The sequence below is a fragment of the Lupinus angustifolius genome, chromosome LG12 (assembly GCF_001865875.1).
Source record: "Lupinus angustifolius cultivar Tanjil chromosome LG12, LupAngTanjil_v1.0, whole genome shotgun sequence".
Taxonomy (NCBI): domain Eukaryota; kingdom Viridiplantae; phylum Streptophyta; class Magnoliopsida; order Fabales; family Fabaceae; genus Lupinus; species Lupinus angustifolius.
The window spans coordinates 3785554-3801589 of record NC_032020.1 but is presented as its reverse complement, the minus strand read 5'-3'; the positions used below and the strand labels follow the sequence as shown (position 1 = coordinate 3801589).

At 32.1% G+C, this 16036-nt stretch overlaps 1 protein-coding gene across 1 annotated transcript in view; it reads right to left on the bottom strand.

Annotated features, from left to right (window-relative positions):
- The window catches only part of LOC109362991 (PRA1 family protein B4-like), a 23213-nt gene continuing 7468 nt past the window's right edge, over positions 292-16036 (bottom strand). The window contains exons 2-3 of the mRNA XM_019609127.1: positions 14755-14761; positions 292-1168 (exon numbers count right to left, since the gene is read on the bottom strand). Of these exons, the coding sequence (XP_019464672.1) occupies positions 482-1141 (660 nt within the window). The 5' untranslated portion in view covers positions 1142-1168; positions 14755-14761 and the 3' untranslated portion in view covers positions 292-481. The remainder of the gene's footprint in view (positions 1169-14754; positions 14762-16036) is intronic.

The following is a 16036-nucleotide window of genomic DNA, read 5'->3' as shown; positions in this document are numbered from 1 at the left end:
GATCTTAGCCAATTTCACCAGAGAAAACCCAATCCTTATAAAAACTTCATTATTCTAATTGAACGAATACCCACTTTGGTCCTTATACAACTATTCGAGACTTCCCAATCATATGTTAAAATTAATGCAGATCTGAGTTTAGGTGATGAATGGGTGTATATTCTGATTGTTTAAATAATCATATGTTAAACGTATTGTTCAACACAACGTAACAATACGCAGTAGTTAAGATTAATAAGAAATCTCCCCGAATAAAATAGAATAAACAAACAAAGCACATCACATAACGAATAAATCAAAACGAAAGAAAATTGATAGATCCATTAATAAATCCAAGAATCATATGCACAAAAGAAACCCTATTTATAATAATCGAATGTATTACTTACTACATAACAACAAATTTAAACCAGTAAACAAAAAAAAAAACATTTCAATTAGTATTGATTATTCTGTTCGGCAAAACAATCCATTACCAGATTCAGACACGTCCAGGCGGTGGTGGAGCAACGGCAGAGGGTGCAACAGCGGCGGCGCCACGAATAAACGAAAGGAAGCCAGTACTCTGTGAATTATCCTGCTCATCCATGAAAAGATCCTCCGGAACCCTAAAAGATCCGTGGAGGCATACAACGGCGACGCCGAGCATGAGAGCAGAGACAAGGACCGATCCAACGGAGGTGAGGAAGATGACGAAAACGGTTAGAACGGCGAGGAGAGAGAGTGTTTCAAAATCAGAAAAGGTTCGACCAAGAATAACAAGAGGCTGATCAGAAGGGCGAAAGAGATAGAGAAATGTCCATGAAGCGAGAAGACCGATTAAGAGGATGAGGGAGAGAGGGTTTGTTAAGAGAGAAACCGCGAGGATGACTGAAACGACGGCGTAGTAGTTGATGCGGAAGTAAGTGAAGTTTTTGCGGATGCGGAGGGTGGCTTCGGAGAATGATTCGGGTTTGGAGAATGCGGATCGGTCGGTTAATTCGGTCCAGGGGCGGCGTTGGGAGAGGCCGTTACGGAGAGAGTCGGATAGGTTGGAGATTAGGGTGCGGACTGCGGTGGTTGGGGGATCGGATGCGGTGGTGGAGGTGGTGGCGGGTTGGGAGTTGGAGATTGGGAGGATGGGTGGGGCAGAGGAGGACATGGTTGGTGTAGATCTAGAGAGAGAGAGAGAGGATGAGGATTTAGAATGAGAAATGGGAATTGGGAGAAAGGGTTTTGTATTTGGGTATTTTGGGAAGGTGGATGGAAATAGAAGATGTTGAGATTTTGTTGTCCTTAATGCTTAATGGTTACGATTTCCATCCACCCACGAAAACGCAATGCGTTTACGTATGGGACGCCACTCAAAATGCCTTTCCTTACTTTTAACGGGGTTTTTTGCAAAGCAAATGGTACTTTTATAATTTTTAATGAAATTAAAACATCGTTTTAAATAAAAATATATTTTCACCAAAACTAACAACAACTGTTTTTAATATCTTAAAATTATATCAAAGCTACTTGCTACTTAGGGATATCAATGGGTGTTGCTTCAAATGGTACATGTTTGATTCTCGTTAAGCAATGTTTTGGGTTCGAGTCTTGTGGATATAAAAATACCCGCTGGTAAAGTTAGCCTCACAGACCTGTGAGACACAAAAAAAGCTACTTAGGAATAGGTTTGATGAGTTCGAGTAATCCACTAAGCAAACATCTTCATTAAATTTGGACTTGAACTCATCACGAACTTTTGTCGGTATCTATTGAGTTTGCTACCTACAGATTCTTAGGTAGCCAACAGATATATGATACCTAGAAATTCAGAAAATATTAAAAATAATTGTGAGTAACTTATGCAATTGCGCGCACCTCCTTTCTATGTTTTATACATTATTTTAGGCAATCAAAGGGAGAAATTATAACATATTACTTAAACACAATTTAAATTGTATATTAAACAAAATTTCTCTTACTCAAACAAACATAAAAAAATTCACGATATAAAATCATGTTTAACAACATAATATCACATTTATGACATAAAACTTATTTAACAAGAATTATTCAATCAATATAGCATTATATCATATATGTGGATTAACAACATAACATTTCTACTTAACAACATAAAATTACATTTATGGATTAACAATATAACATCACCCTTATGAATAGCCTTATAAAATTATAGTTATGTTAATGCATGTATATATATATATATATGACTTTTAGGAATTGTGGATCTAGGTGCTTGAGGTCCAAGTATCTCATTACACGGACTCGTTTAAAAGTGGTTTTCAAAATCTTCGATTCTTGATACCAACTTATGTTTCCATGTATATCCAACTTATGTTCCTTGTATGTTAAACTTATATTCCTTGATGCCCGGAAAGACTTTCAAGAAATGAACATCTCATATATAACCTTTCTCATTATGGCCATGCATTTCAGAGCCACTCTATCTAGTGGCATGTAGATATTTACTCTTGTTATATAGGAGGGATAAATTTCATCTATATCACTCATATTCACCACATGATTCAGGTTATACCCAATTATTGCCTTTATAATCACCCTGTTATTGGTAACATTTACCGATATTAAAATATACAACTACTTATTAGAATCGTACTGACTTCATATGAAAGGACTTCATATAATCATGTCAATTGAAAATCGTTTATAACACTTATGTAATAATCCCTACAATATTCTCATGGTGGGTCAGTCCAGCACATCATTACTATGTGTACCCGTACTTAAACATTTCATGTTCATGGTTTGTGAGATTTAGATCATCAATCAATCACTACTAGTCTTAATATTGCCTAAATATTAATAATGAGTAGGGACAACATTTAAGAATAATACTTTTTAGGTTATGTTATCAAGTCTATTATTATATAGATATTAATATTGTTTATAGAAATATTAAACTGAAAGTTTTTTATTTATTAATAATAACACGATTATACATAATATGTCTAGGACATATTTATTGTAAGTGTATACACTCATAATCTATCACTAACATAGAGCCAATCAGAAATATATTTAATGTCAATTTCTTTATTTTGATTATCATGTTTTTGTTATGGAAGAGGTTTAGTCAAGGGATCAACAACATTATTATCAGTATACACTTTTCGTATTTTGACATTCATATGTTAACAATCTAACGAATGAGATGATATTGTCTAGGTATATGTTTGGATCGTTGATGAGATCTTGGTCCCTTAGCTTGTGTAATAGCTTCAGTGTTGTCACAATAGAGACTTATTAGGTCCACGATGCTAGAAAGAACACCCAAATCCAAATTGGACATCTTGGTCCAAACTGTTTTCTTTCACTAATTTTATGCAACAATATATTCAACCTCTATTATATAATCAACAACTATTTTTTGCTTTCAACTCTGCCAACTCATAGTGTCACCATTTAAATAGAACATATAACTTGAATGTGATTGTGAGTCATCTTTATTACTTTGGAATGTAACATTAGTAAAACATATTATATTCCTCTCCATATACTAACAATGAGTCATTAATCCTTTTCAAGCACTTCAAGATATTCTTGACAACAGTCTAGTGACCTTCACTAGGATAAGACTCATCTCTACTCATTACACTTAATGCATGCATGATATTTTGTTGAGTACATAACATGACATACATGATAGATCCAATTGTTGAAGCATATGTAATCTTATTTATGTAGTCTCTTTCTTCTTTATTGGAGGGAGGGAGACCAAGCCTTTGAAAGTTTTATGTCATGAGATATAGGAAAATATCCTTTCTTTGACTTGCATGTTGAATCATTTAAATACTGTATCGATGTATGTACTTTGATTTAGACCAAACAAATTCTTCGGTCCATCTCTATAGATTCTAATACCCAATACATATCTAGTTTTGTCTAAGTCTTTCAGGTAAAAACATTTTCCTTACCATTTTTTTACGGACTCAAGAGTATGAATGTCATTTCTGATGAGAATCATGTCATCTACACACAGAATCATAAATACGATCATGTAGTTACTAACCCTTTTGATGATGCAAGGTTTTCTAATAGGAAAATCGGTAAATGAAATACTGAATTTAGTTATCGGAAACAAATATAAAAAGTTATTGTATCTATATTACTTGAGCTATATTAAGCCATTCAAAAATAATTACGGTCTTAAGCTAATAATGTTTTACAAGTGATTTTGATTTTAGAATTAAACAACTAGAAAATAAAATAAGGCTAAATGCGATAAAAAACATTGAGGTTATATTTTTTTACTAACCTTTCAATATCCGAACGATTATCTCACAAAAATGTCTATACTTTGATTTCCTCAAGATTATTTTTATCTAACATAACCAATAATATCAACAACTAATTTTGTAACACCCTAATTTTTATAACAAAATAATAATAATAATACAATATTCAAAAGTTTAAATATTACCAAATTATTAATAATCTTCTTAGTAAAAATATCTGTTTAAATCTCATTAAATACTAAATAAAATCTATTATAACAGTAAATTGAATTTTTATAATAACATTGTGCCTTATACTAATAGGGTAGAACATAGTCCATAATTCATCTTAAACTTAACACAAATCCTCTAAAATAACTTATACAATAAAAACTAATTTATAAACAATTCACGACATGATCACTTGATAATGGATGTTCAACGTAGTTTAAACTCAAACTCTTTAGTCACTTTACCTAGAAATGTCAGAAAACCCAAACATAGTGAGATAAGAATCTTACTAACATTATTTTTAAAACTTTCAAACTATGATATTCTTAGTCATTACGGATACATAAAATCTCCATAAAGAATAGTAATACAGATTAATAATCATAATACTCAGTCTTATAATATAACTAATAACTTATACAATATCAATTAGAAGATAAATCACACAAAATTAATAACACATCTAATATTCAATTTTCATATTACATTAATTGTCTCGAACGTTCAATCCATGATTAAAAGTTTGCACACAACATGCCTAGTGGAGATGCCTGTCCCTCACTCAGCACCCCAGGTTCGAAGGAAATGTCTTACTTCATTTCCTAAAAATAAGCTCGTCTTCGTATGACTGAGAATTCGTTTGTCCATGCTAAAGCCAATTAACGGGTCATAAGCTCCATCAAGAATCAACGCAATTGGGTCATAGACCTTCTCAACAATCATCAATCACATAATTAGATCATATATCCCCTTAATAATCATCAATCAATAAAATTCATTCTTAAACTAGGAATACACAACTAAAGATTAACATAAAACAATATATATAATAAATGATGCAACATACTAAATACATGGAGACTTAATAGCAAATAGAAAAATATATAAAATATATGATTATTACATATATTAACAAATATATATAGCAAGACAAAAATAAAATATTTATTAACTTTCACAAATATATATGCTTTAATCTCTATGAAATATTAATAATGTTTAAGGACACACTGAATTATCACCATGTAGTGTATGATATTATAATTATGTATGATATTTTTTGCTTTATCTTTATAATTCAAATAAAATTAAACCAATAAAATTTTCTCAATTCAACGTGTTAAAAGAAAAATAATTATATATATAGAAGTAAGTTTATTCAAGACATATTATTATTATATATTAACAAGGAAAAAAAATAAAGTATTTGTTAACTTTCAGTGTATGCTTACATCACCATGAAATATTAATAATGTTTTATAATTATCTATCATATTTTTTTGCTCCCTTTTTATAATTCAAAGGTAATTGAACCAATAATTTTTTCTCAATTCAACGTGTTAGAAGAAACATAAAACACACATATAGAAGTAAGTTTCCAAAAGAAATTAATTTACAATTATCAATTTATGGAGTTTTGGAGTTATAGTGTTACTTATGATTGTTGGAGAGTCTATACCATTTTCCTTGCTATGGCCTCTTCTCTGTTTTTCTCTCCCATCTTCTCTAGTTTTGAGGTTTTTTTGTAGTTGGATGCTAGATTCTAAATGTGGAATGTTTTTCTCTCTTATCCTTTTTTATATCCACCTAAATATAGACTAATCCTAATTCTTATTTTTATTAAAGATAATATGCTTCAATCTAAATGATTTATTAATCTAATAATAATTAACAACTTCTGAATTATATCACAAATCAAATATTTCAATCATAATATCATCATAATAATAACAATGATGAAAATATAATTTTTTACTATTTTATAAAGTTGAGAGAATAATATAAATTATAATAAGGAAACAAAAATATATCTATACTAATTAATAAAGCCAAAACGTAATGTAACCACTACACCATGATGTAATTTATGGTTCCCTATTTTGTCCTCACCATCTTCTAATTTCTATAAAAAAGGCGCATGTCAGAACCGATGTGTTACATTAAAAATGCATCTTTTTATTGTAACACCTCAGTTCTGACATGCGACCTCTCCTGCTCATGAATACATTGAGCGTACCACCCACTAGCTTAAATACCCCATGTAGTACTTTATTCCCCACAAAGGGAGCCTCCCGTGACTCAAACCTATGACATTGGGACAAATAGTCATTAATTCCATGAGTCGCTACCATTAAGGTACACTCATGGAATTAATGAATATTTGTCCCTGAGGTCATGGGTTCGTGTTGTGGGTGACTCCCCTCTGTGAGTAATAAAATACTGCAGGGGGTATTTAAGCTGGTGGGTAGCACGCTCAGTGTTTTCATGGGCTGGGGAGGGCACATGTCAGGACTGAGGTGTTACTAGTGACACACTCAGTATATTCATAGGTCTGGGAGGTCGCATGTTAGAACTAGGGTGTTACAATTCATATTGAATTTTCATATGATAGGAACATCATACTAAAAAATATTCTCGATCCTTTGGGGAATGAATTCAGTGTCCCAATTTTTCTCAATTAACTCTAGTTGTATAGTGTCATAAAATTAATAGTTCAATACAATATTTTAGTACTTAATAACTCTCCCAAATTTAGGACTTTGTTTGTCCTCAAATAAAATTCCAAGAGTTTTCAAAAACATGGTTGGGTTTTCAAAAATATGAATCATAATACAACCATCATGCAATGCAACTCAAATAGATATTGTTCACACAATTTGACATTAACAATAATTGTGAAGAAGATCTTGCTCCTAACCTTGACACGATTTTGAGGAAGACACCAATATTACAAAAGGAAGAAAAAAAAAGAAGATCATGAAGACATAGAAGATTCAAGCTTCAAGATGTTTATAGATTATGTCTTCATATATGTGTTCCTATCATTACACTCACTTTAATATTTAGTAGCAATGCTCAAAAAAATCAAAATCATTTTTAAAGAATTAGATTGCAAAAATGCAAAGTCAAAATTGCTAAGTAATGAGTTAATTGATCTGAGTAACAAGTTACCAGAACTAGGTAATAAGTTACCTGAACTCTGAGATAGTTGGTAATAGGTTACTGGAACTGCATAACAGGTTACCCGACTGAGAAAACAGTTATAAAGAAAAATTGACTGATGTAACCGATTAATCAAGTGTATTAATCATTTACCACCTTGTATAGAACATTTGGGTAATCAATTACCACATTGTGGCAATCGATTACACAAAGCTATTGAAACCAGAATTTCCAATTCAAATGAACAATTGTCATCCAAAGTAAATATGTTTCATTCCAATCGTGTCTCCTCTTCATGGAAGGATATCTTGGCTGATTGTGAGCCTATTTAAAGGCATTGTGACATCCAAATCAAATACACGTGATATACACAATAACATACAATCACACAAAAAATTTCACAACTTAGTAAACCAAATTCTGTATATTTTGTTAGCGACTTTGTTCCTAAACTTTCATATTTTCTGAAGTTGCTTTCAAAGTGCATTTGTTCTAAACTTTAAAAATATCAAGAGCATTGTATACTAAGTATTTATATGTGAGATTAAGGATTGAAAGTTATAGAATTGTCAAAACTTGTAAAGGCAATCCTCCCATTGTTATATTTTTCATCTTGGTTGTAAACTTTTCATCACAAGGGTGTGTTGAGAAGGAGAAAAGAGTTCACTTTAAAAGGGAATTTTCAAGGGTAGATAAGTTGTGAGTGTGTAAGGCACATAGGTCTCGGGGAGAGAATTTGTAATTACAACTCAAATTATTTAGTGGAAAAGTCTCTTGTGTGGCAAGAGTATTGGATGTAACCTTTGGTGGACAAGAAGGCGAGCAAGTATAAAAACGCTCTATGTAATATTCTTCTACTTATTCTAGTCATTTACTTTACTTGGTTGAATGCTGCATAAATAACCCGTTGCACATAATCTTTGATAACATCATAAAAATCGGCCATATTCTCCTAAGAACTAATTCACCCCCCTCTTAGTTGACATCTTAAACATACAATTGGCACCAGAGCTTATTTTGAGTAATCTATTCTCAAATCTGATCGTGTATTTAAGATGGCCTCAAGATCATTTCTAGGAGAAGGTTCCAACATCAATTGCCCCCAAGCTTTGTTGGAGAATGTTATGACTTCTAGAAAATTAGGATGAAAATCTTTATAAAATATCAAGACCTGGACATTTGGAACACGTTTGAGGAAGGACCTTATGAACCCTTAATGGTGTAAGGGAAGTAAAGCCAAAATCTGTGTGGAATGATGAAGATAAAAATAAAGTGCAATATAATCTCAAAGCTAAGAACATCCTAACTTCAACACTTGGCATTGACAAGTTCTTTAGAGTATCAAACTATAAATCTACTAAAGAAATATGGTACACTCTAGAGACCACACATAAAGGAACTAAGAAGGTAAAAAGGTCGAGACTCAATACTCTCTCAAGAATATGAAATTTTTCGTATGAAGCCTAGAAAGAAAATTATAGATCTCCAAAAGAAATTTACTCACCTTACAAATCATCTATTTGCACTTGGAAAAGTATTGTCAAACATGAATTGAAATTGAAAGTTCTAAGATCACTTTAAATAAAATGGCAACCCAAGGTGACATCCATTTCAAAAAAGAAAAGCTTATAAAAAAAAATGTCATTGGCTTCACTCTTTGGAATGTTGCAAGAGCATGAGTTGGAATTCACCCAACTTGAACAACATGAAGATCAAGAGAAGAAAAGAAAGAATATTTCTCTTAAAGCCAAAACTGAGATGTATGAATCCTCAGCAGATGATTCATAAAAAAAGGATGTAGAAGACATGAGCATGCTGGTGAAGAAGTTCACTAAATTCCTGAAAAGAATAAAAATGGTAAAATTGAACAACCAATGAGATTCACCAAAGGAAATGAAGTTTCCACTTCAAATCAAAACTTTAACTGTTTTGAATGTGGAAAACCTGGTCATATGAAGATGGATTGTCCTACATTGAAGAAAAATCCTTTCAAGGAAAAATTTGAAAGAAAGACTGGTAGACGGGCTTACATTGCATGGGAGGATAATGACTCAAGTTCCACTTCAGGACTATAAAATGAAGAGCATGCTCATCTCTCTCTAATGGCGTCTCATCATTCTGATGATGAGGAGGTATGCAGAACTGAACTTTTAAAGAAGCTATCTTTTTCTGATTTACAAAATGCTTTCAATGAACTGCATAGTGAATACGTCAAACTCACCAAGATTTGTTTCAAACAAAAAAGTGAGATTGACGCATTCCGCAATAAACCTTCTTCTTCCTCTTGAAAATAAAATTTCCACTTTGAATCTTCAACTCAAGAATCTTAATATGAGTAGTACAAAATTGGATGACATTCTGAAGATACAAAGACACTCTAGTGACCGTAGATGTCTCGGTTTTTCCAAACCTTCTTTACTTAAGAAAAAAGACGCGTCCAATAAAATTATCTTTCAAAAGCGAAGTATCCATACTCATCATATTATCAAGGATATGAATGCATCAACCCAATTGCACTTACTATCTAAATCATGGGCATACCTGTAATACTTGCAAAATTAGAAAATATGGTATTCCCTTAGGACATTTTCAATGGATAGAGAAAGGTAATAACCATGTAGGACCTAAACTGAATTGAATACCTAATATTACTTAAATTGTTTTGTAAGAGTATTTGGGATCCGCCAACAACTCATGGTATTTGGATAGCGGTTGCTCAAAACATATAACGGACGATAGAGGAAAGTTAGTTGTCCTTACTCCAAGGGAAAAATGCTACATTACGTATGGTGATATTAACAAATGAAATATAATTGGAGTTGGTAGAGTCGGGAAGCCACCGTCTACTACAATAGAAGGAGTTCTATATGTTGAGGGACTCAAGCACAACCTACACAATATAAGTCAACTTTGTGGCAAAGGGTTCCATGTGGCTTTCTACCCCGACAAATGCATCATTGATAGTAAGGTATCTGGAAATTCCAAACTGGTTTGTAAGAGAACAAATAATATCTTAATGATTGCTTTAAATGATTCTTTTCTTCCCATAAAATGTTTAGCTATTAATAATCATGATGCATGGTTATGGCGTAGGAGAATTGCTCATATTCATATGGATCATTTTTAATTAACTAGTAAATAAAGATATGATTGTTGGTTTACCCAAAATCAAGTTGGTTAAAAACAAATTATGCAGTGCTTGTCAAAAGGGTAAACAAACAAAGACTTCTTTCAAACCAAAACATATGGTTTTTTTCTGATAGACGATTGCAGTTACTACACATAGACTTATTTGACCCTTCTCGGACCAAAAGTTTCGGTGGTAACTACTATGCTATTGTGATAGTACATGAGTTTTCAAGATATACTTGGACTCTATTCTTAATACACAAGAATGAGGCATTTATTGCCTTTATCAAATATTCTAAGAGATTACCAAATGAAAAATCCTTGAAAATAGAGAGAAATAATAGATCGTTGGAGGAACCAACACATACAGTGTTGAATGAAACTAATCTACCAATATATTTTTAGGCAGAAGACCAATTCTAAAGAAATCCCCCTATGAACTCTTCAAAGGTAGAAAACCAAATATTTCTCACTTGCATGTGTTCGGCTGCAAGTGTTATGTGCTAAATAATGGTAAGGAAAACTTAGGGAAGTTTGATACAAAATCCAATGAAGGAATTTTCCTTGTTTACTCTCTTACAAGCAAAGCTTTTCAAATTTTAAATAAGAGGACAGTGCACATGGAAGAATCTATTCATGTGACTTTTGATTAAACTAATCCAACCTTGGAAGAAAAATCCATGGTTGATGATGATGACTTTCCTAGTCTATCCTTTGAAGAATCCATTAATGATGTAAATCCAACAAAGAGCATCTGAGAGTATATGACAATATACCTTCACATGAAGAGCATATCCACTCTGATTTACCTAAAGAATGGAGAATCCATTAATATCATCTTATTGACAACACCATTGGTGATATAAGTAAGGTCTCTACTCGTCTAAAATTGAGTGATGCTTGTCTAAACATGGCTTTTGTTTCTCAAGTGGAACCATCCAAGATTGATGATGCAATCGAGGATGGACATTGGATTCTTACTACGCAAGAAGAGCTTAACCAGTTTGAGAGAAATGAACTTTGAGAACTTGTTCCTAGACTAAAAGAAAGACATGTTATAGGAACTCATTGAGTCTTTCAAAATAAATCATATGAAAATGGTATTATTTTAATATATAAAGCAAGACTTGTAGCACAAGGATACAACTAGGAAGAAGGTATCGACTTTGATGAAACATTTGCTCTTGTTGCTAGACTTGAAGCTATTAGGTTATTGCTTGCATATGCATGTACTTGGATTTCCAGTCATATCAAATGGATGTAAAGAGTGTGTTTATGAATGGTTATATACAAGAAGAGGTGTATGTCGAATAACTCCCTAGGTTTGAAGACTACGAGCATCCAAGTCACGTCGATAAGCTTAATAAAGCCCTCTATGGCTTAAAGCAAGCTCCATATGCATGGTACGATCGTCTAACAAACTTTTTAAATGATAAAAGTTTTACTAAATGTAAGGTCGACACTACATTATTCATTAAGAAAATATATCAACATATTTTATTTGTTCAAATTTATGTTGATGATATTATTTTTTGTTCTACTAATCATCTCCTGTCTAGTGATTTGGTAAGATGATGCAATGGGTGTTTGAGATGTCGATGATGGGAAAGTTGAACTACTTTCTTGGATTAAAAATAAAACAACTCAAGGACGACATCTTTGTTTGTTAGACTAAATATTGCAGGGATCTCCTGAAATGCTTTGAAATGGATGACTGCAAACCCATTGACACTCATATGGGTTCTGGAACATACATTGATGCTGATGAGACTAGAAAATGCATTGACATCTCTAAGTATGAAGGTATGATTGGTTCTCTTCTTTACCTTACTGAAAGTAGACCTAATATTATGTTTAGTGTCTATCTTTGTGCAAGTTTTCAATCAAAGCTTAAAGAGTCACATCTTACTGCTGTAAAGAGGATATTAAATTATCTTAAAGGCACACTTGTTGTAGGACTATGATATCCTAAAGGAAGTATATGTAACCTAGTAGGATATTCGGATTCAGATTTTGATGATTGCAAATCTAAGAGGAAATGTACTAGCAGTACTTGTCATATTCTTGGAAATGCCTTAGTCTCTTAGTCCTATTAAAAGAAAGCATGTGTTGCTCTAAGTATTGCTGAGGCAAAATACATAGCTACAGGAAGTTGTTTTGCCCAAATATTGTGGCTCAAGCAACAATTGCGAGATTACAGATTAGACCTAGGATGTATTCCATTAAGATGTGATAATACTAGTGCTATAAATCTCACAAAGAATCCGATTATGCATTCTCGGAGTAAACATATCTATACTATATATAAAGCCAAAACTTGAAATAACTTCCCTCATGGTGTAATTTTCATTTCCTATATTGCCCTTAACATTATTTAATTTTTACAAAAAAACTATATAATCCTAAGCAACTACCACCAATACATTAATTAACCACATATCTCACCTTAAATTAAACATTATCATAAAAAAATATATAATATATAAAAATTGAATATGTAGTATCACACAATATTCGCCGGCAGGCACGAAGTGCCTGTACACACTAGTATATATATAAGGCATCACTTCCTTAGGGACCATGTCCAAAAGAAAGATGTTCTCTTAGAATTTGTTGATACACATGAACAATTAGCAGACTTCTTTACAAAACCATTAGCTCACCTTTTTATAAACTTATACGAGAACTACGCGTTCTTGGTGAATCATATCTATCTTAACATGGTGATATATTATATGTGTTTCGTTAAGTGTATTACATGCCTACATGTACTTTTATATTCTTTTCACTACTTAATTTTTATTATTTTGGGGTATGTATTTTGTTACCACAGAAGGGTAATCGATTACAAGGTATCATTGGAAAAAATTTCAAAAACCAACCAATGTAATCGATTAGAAGATGAATTAGTCGGTTAATTGCCCAAAATAAAGTTTACGTAATCGATTACTCATTCGTGGTAATCGCTACACTATTTAAAGAAAAAATCAGATTTTTTTAAACTTCATCTTCGTCATTTTCCCTCCATCCAATCGTGGTAACCCCCATAACTTCGAAAAACTTCCTTTCTAAATCGTTTTGCTTTATTTCTATGGTGTTTCATACTACATTTTTACCCGTAAACATATTCCTACCATCATTTTTGTGTTTAGAGTTCTAAATCAAAAACCCCCAAATCACAAAATCTTCAAAACCTATGTTTTTCAAAACTCAACAACATGGCCTCATCCTCTAAAACCAAAAGCAACGAACCAATGTGACTCAAGGAAGGCAACAAAACCCGAATAAAGTCAACACATAAGATTTGGCGCGTCTTTTGGCAAGCAAGGATCAACACAAAACCTTCAAGGAGCACTTCATGAATGACCCATTTTTCATCTGAAGTATGGTATGTTAAGCTTTTTTTAGGATGATAATTTTATTTTCCCAACCCCTTTTTGAACAACAAAAACACTCTGCATTCTGCGAAATGTACTGTTCTTACTATCCAAAACTTCTACGGATATTTTACTGTAATATGAGTTTTAAGAAGAGTATAATCTTCTTTTATGTCAGGCATAGACTTCAAAACTCTAAGTTCACTTTTTGGTAATATACCATACATAGAAACGATAGTAGAGTCTGACATTCAATGCATCTTAGAAGGGCTGAACAAAATGGACTTCTACTACTCTATGTGTAGATACTCCACACAAGAAATTGAAATGCATAAGCAAAGGTCTTTCGGTGACTCTGTGTGAAACTAAAATATTTTATTTGTCCGTAACTTAAACTTAGAGGGTCGTTTGATTCATTACATGTTAAGCTACATCGTAGTTCTAAAGCTTTCAAATAATTCACAAGTAAATGATATGGAACTACAATTAATGTATGGTATGAAACATAATGTTCCAATTAATTGGACATTAATGATAATGAGACAAATCTGGACCTTTAGAAGGGAGTACAGACCATTGCCTTATGTCATTCTCATAACTGCTATACTTGGATATTCTGGTGTTTCATTCTCATAACTGCGATAAGATTGATGTGGATATAATCCACAAAATGGGTTTCTTTTGAGATACCAATGATATGATCTACAAACATCACAATGATCAACATACTACAAATCAAGAAAATCCTTCTACTGACCCTCCTACTCATCTCTCATTTCGTGTTGAATCATCTTTTTCTAACCTCATTCCTACCAATCAAATGATTATGGACGATTTTTTCTCTCTTAAGGGCTACATCACTACATGTATGGATGCTTTCTATAAAGCAAATCATCAAGTCCAAGAAGAGCTTACTGTTGAAAGATATATTCGAGAGGGTGTTTTCCCCTCTCAACAAATCGTTCCTTAGCAAGATGTCGATTTGTTGAGAGGTTATTACTCTCTCATTTTCGGTGTGTTCTTTTTATTTGAATAAGTAAGTGATCTCGGTTTTATTCCTTGTTCGCCATCTCGGCTTTGTTGAAATAAATATCAACGCCGATATAATTGTTTCAAGAATATTCCAGTTACAACTTACTTCTTAATAATCATGTGAATGAATTATTCCTTCTTTGCCCCATTTCGGCTTTGTTAGAATAAATTCTAATGCTGATACAATGGTATCGAAGCAATCCCTTATTACATAATTATTAAGTATGTCTGAATACCATCTCCGTTTTGTGGAATAAATTCCAACACCGGTTTATTGGTATTCTAATGTACAAAAGTGATGAATAATTAGTTGTTAGAAACAAATAAATAAAGAACAAAAGAATAATAAATTTAAGTGACCTTTATTTATTTACTCCCATTCGGGTTCCTTTTATTAACAAACCAAACTTCTTCCTTAAGGAAGGTTGGTATTAAAGAATAAATAAATTGCAAAAAATAAATAACAATAAATAAAAGTTAGTAAGTTAGCTTCATCACTTTTGTATATTAAAGGTGTTTTCAACAAATAAATTTATTGATAACACTTTACTATTTTACAATTTACACCTCTTTCAAGATTCAATTGTAGTATAGTATAGGGTTATGTCGAACAACAAAGAATTGCCTAATAGAATGAATCATATGAATATGTCAATGCACAAATAATGGTTTTTGGTTTGATTTGCACATAAGCAATTTAACAAGAAAAATAAACTAAATATTAACTAATTCTTGAGGAGACAAGATCATTTTGAATAAGGAAAATATTTCACAACTTCTTATGAGATTGAACTACTTAGACAAGTTCTTATGTTTTACTTTGATTAACTCCAAACACCAAGTTCTAAAATCCTCCTTTTAGTGTATGTCCTAAAATTGTAGAATGATAATCACTTATATTTACTACTAAACAATATTACGTCCAAAAGAGATTAGGTTGTCACACCCTAATCTTGGATACCCTAATATTGAAGTAGTAATGAATATAAGATCTTAAGAAAAGTATGCTTAACTTGACAAATAAACTAAGTAGTACAACTACTTCTTAGTTTATTTGTTAAGTGTTTGAGACAATTTAAAAAGAGCATTAAGTAT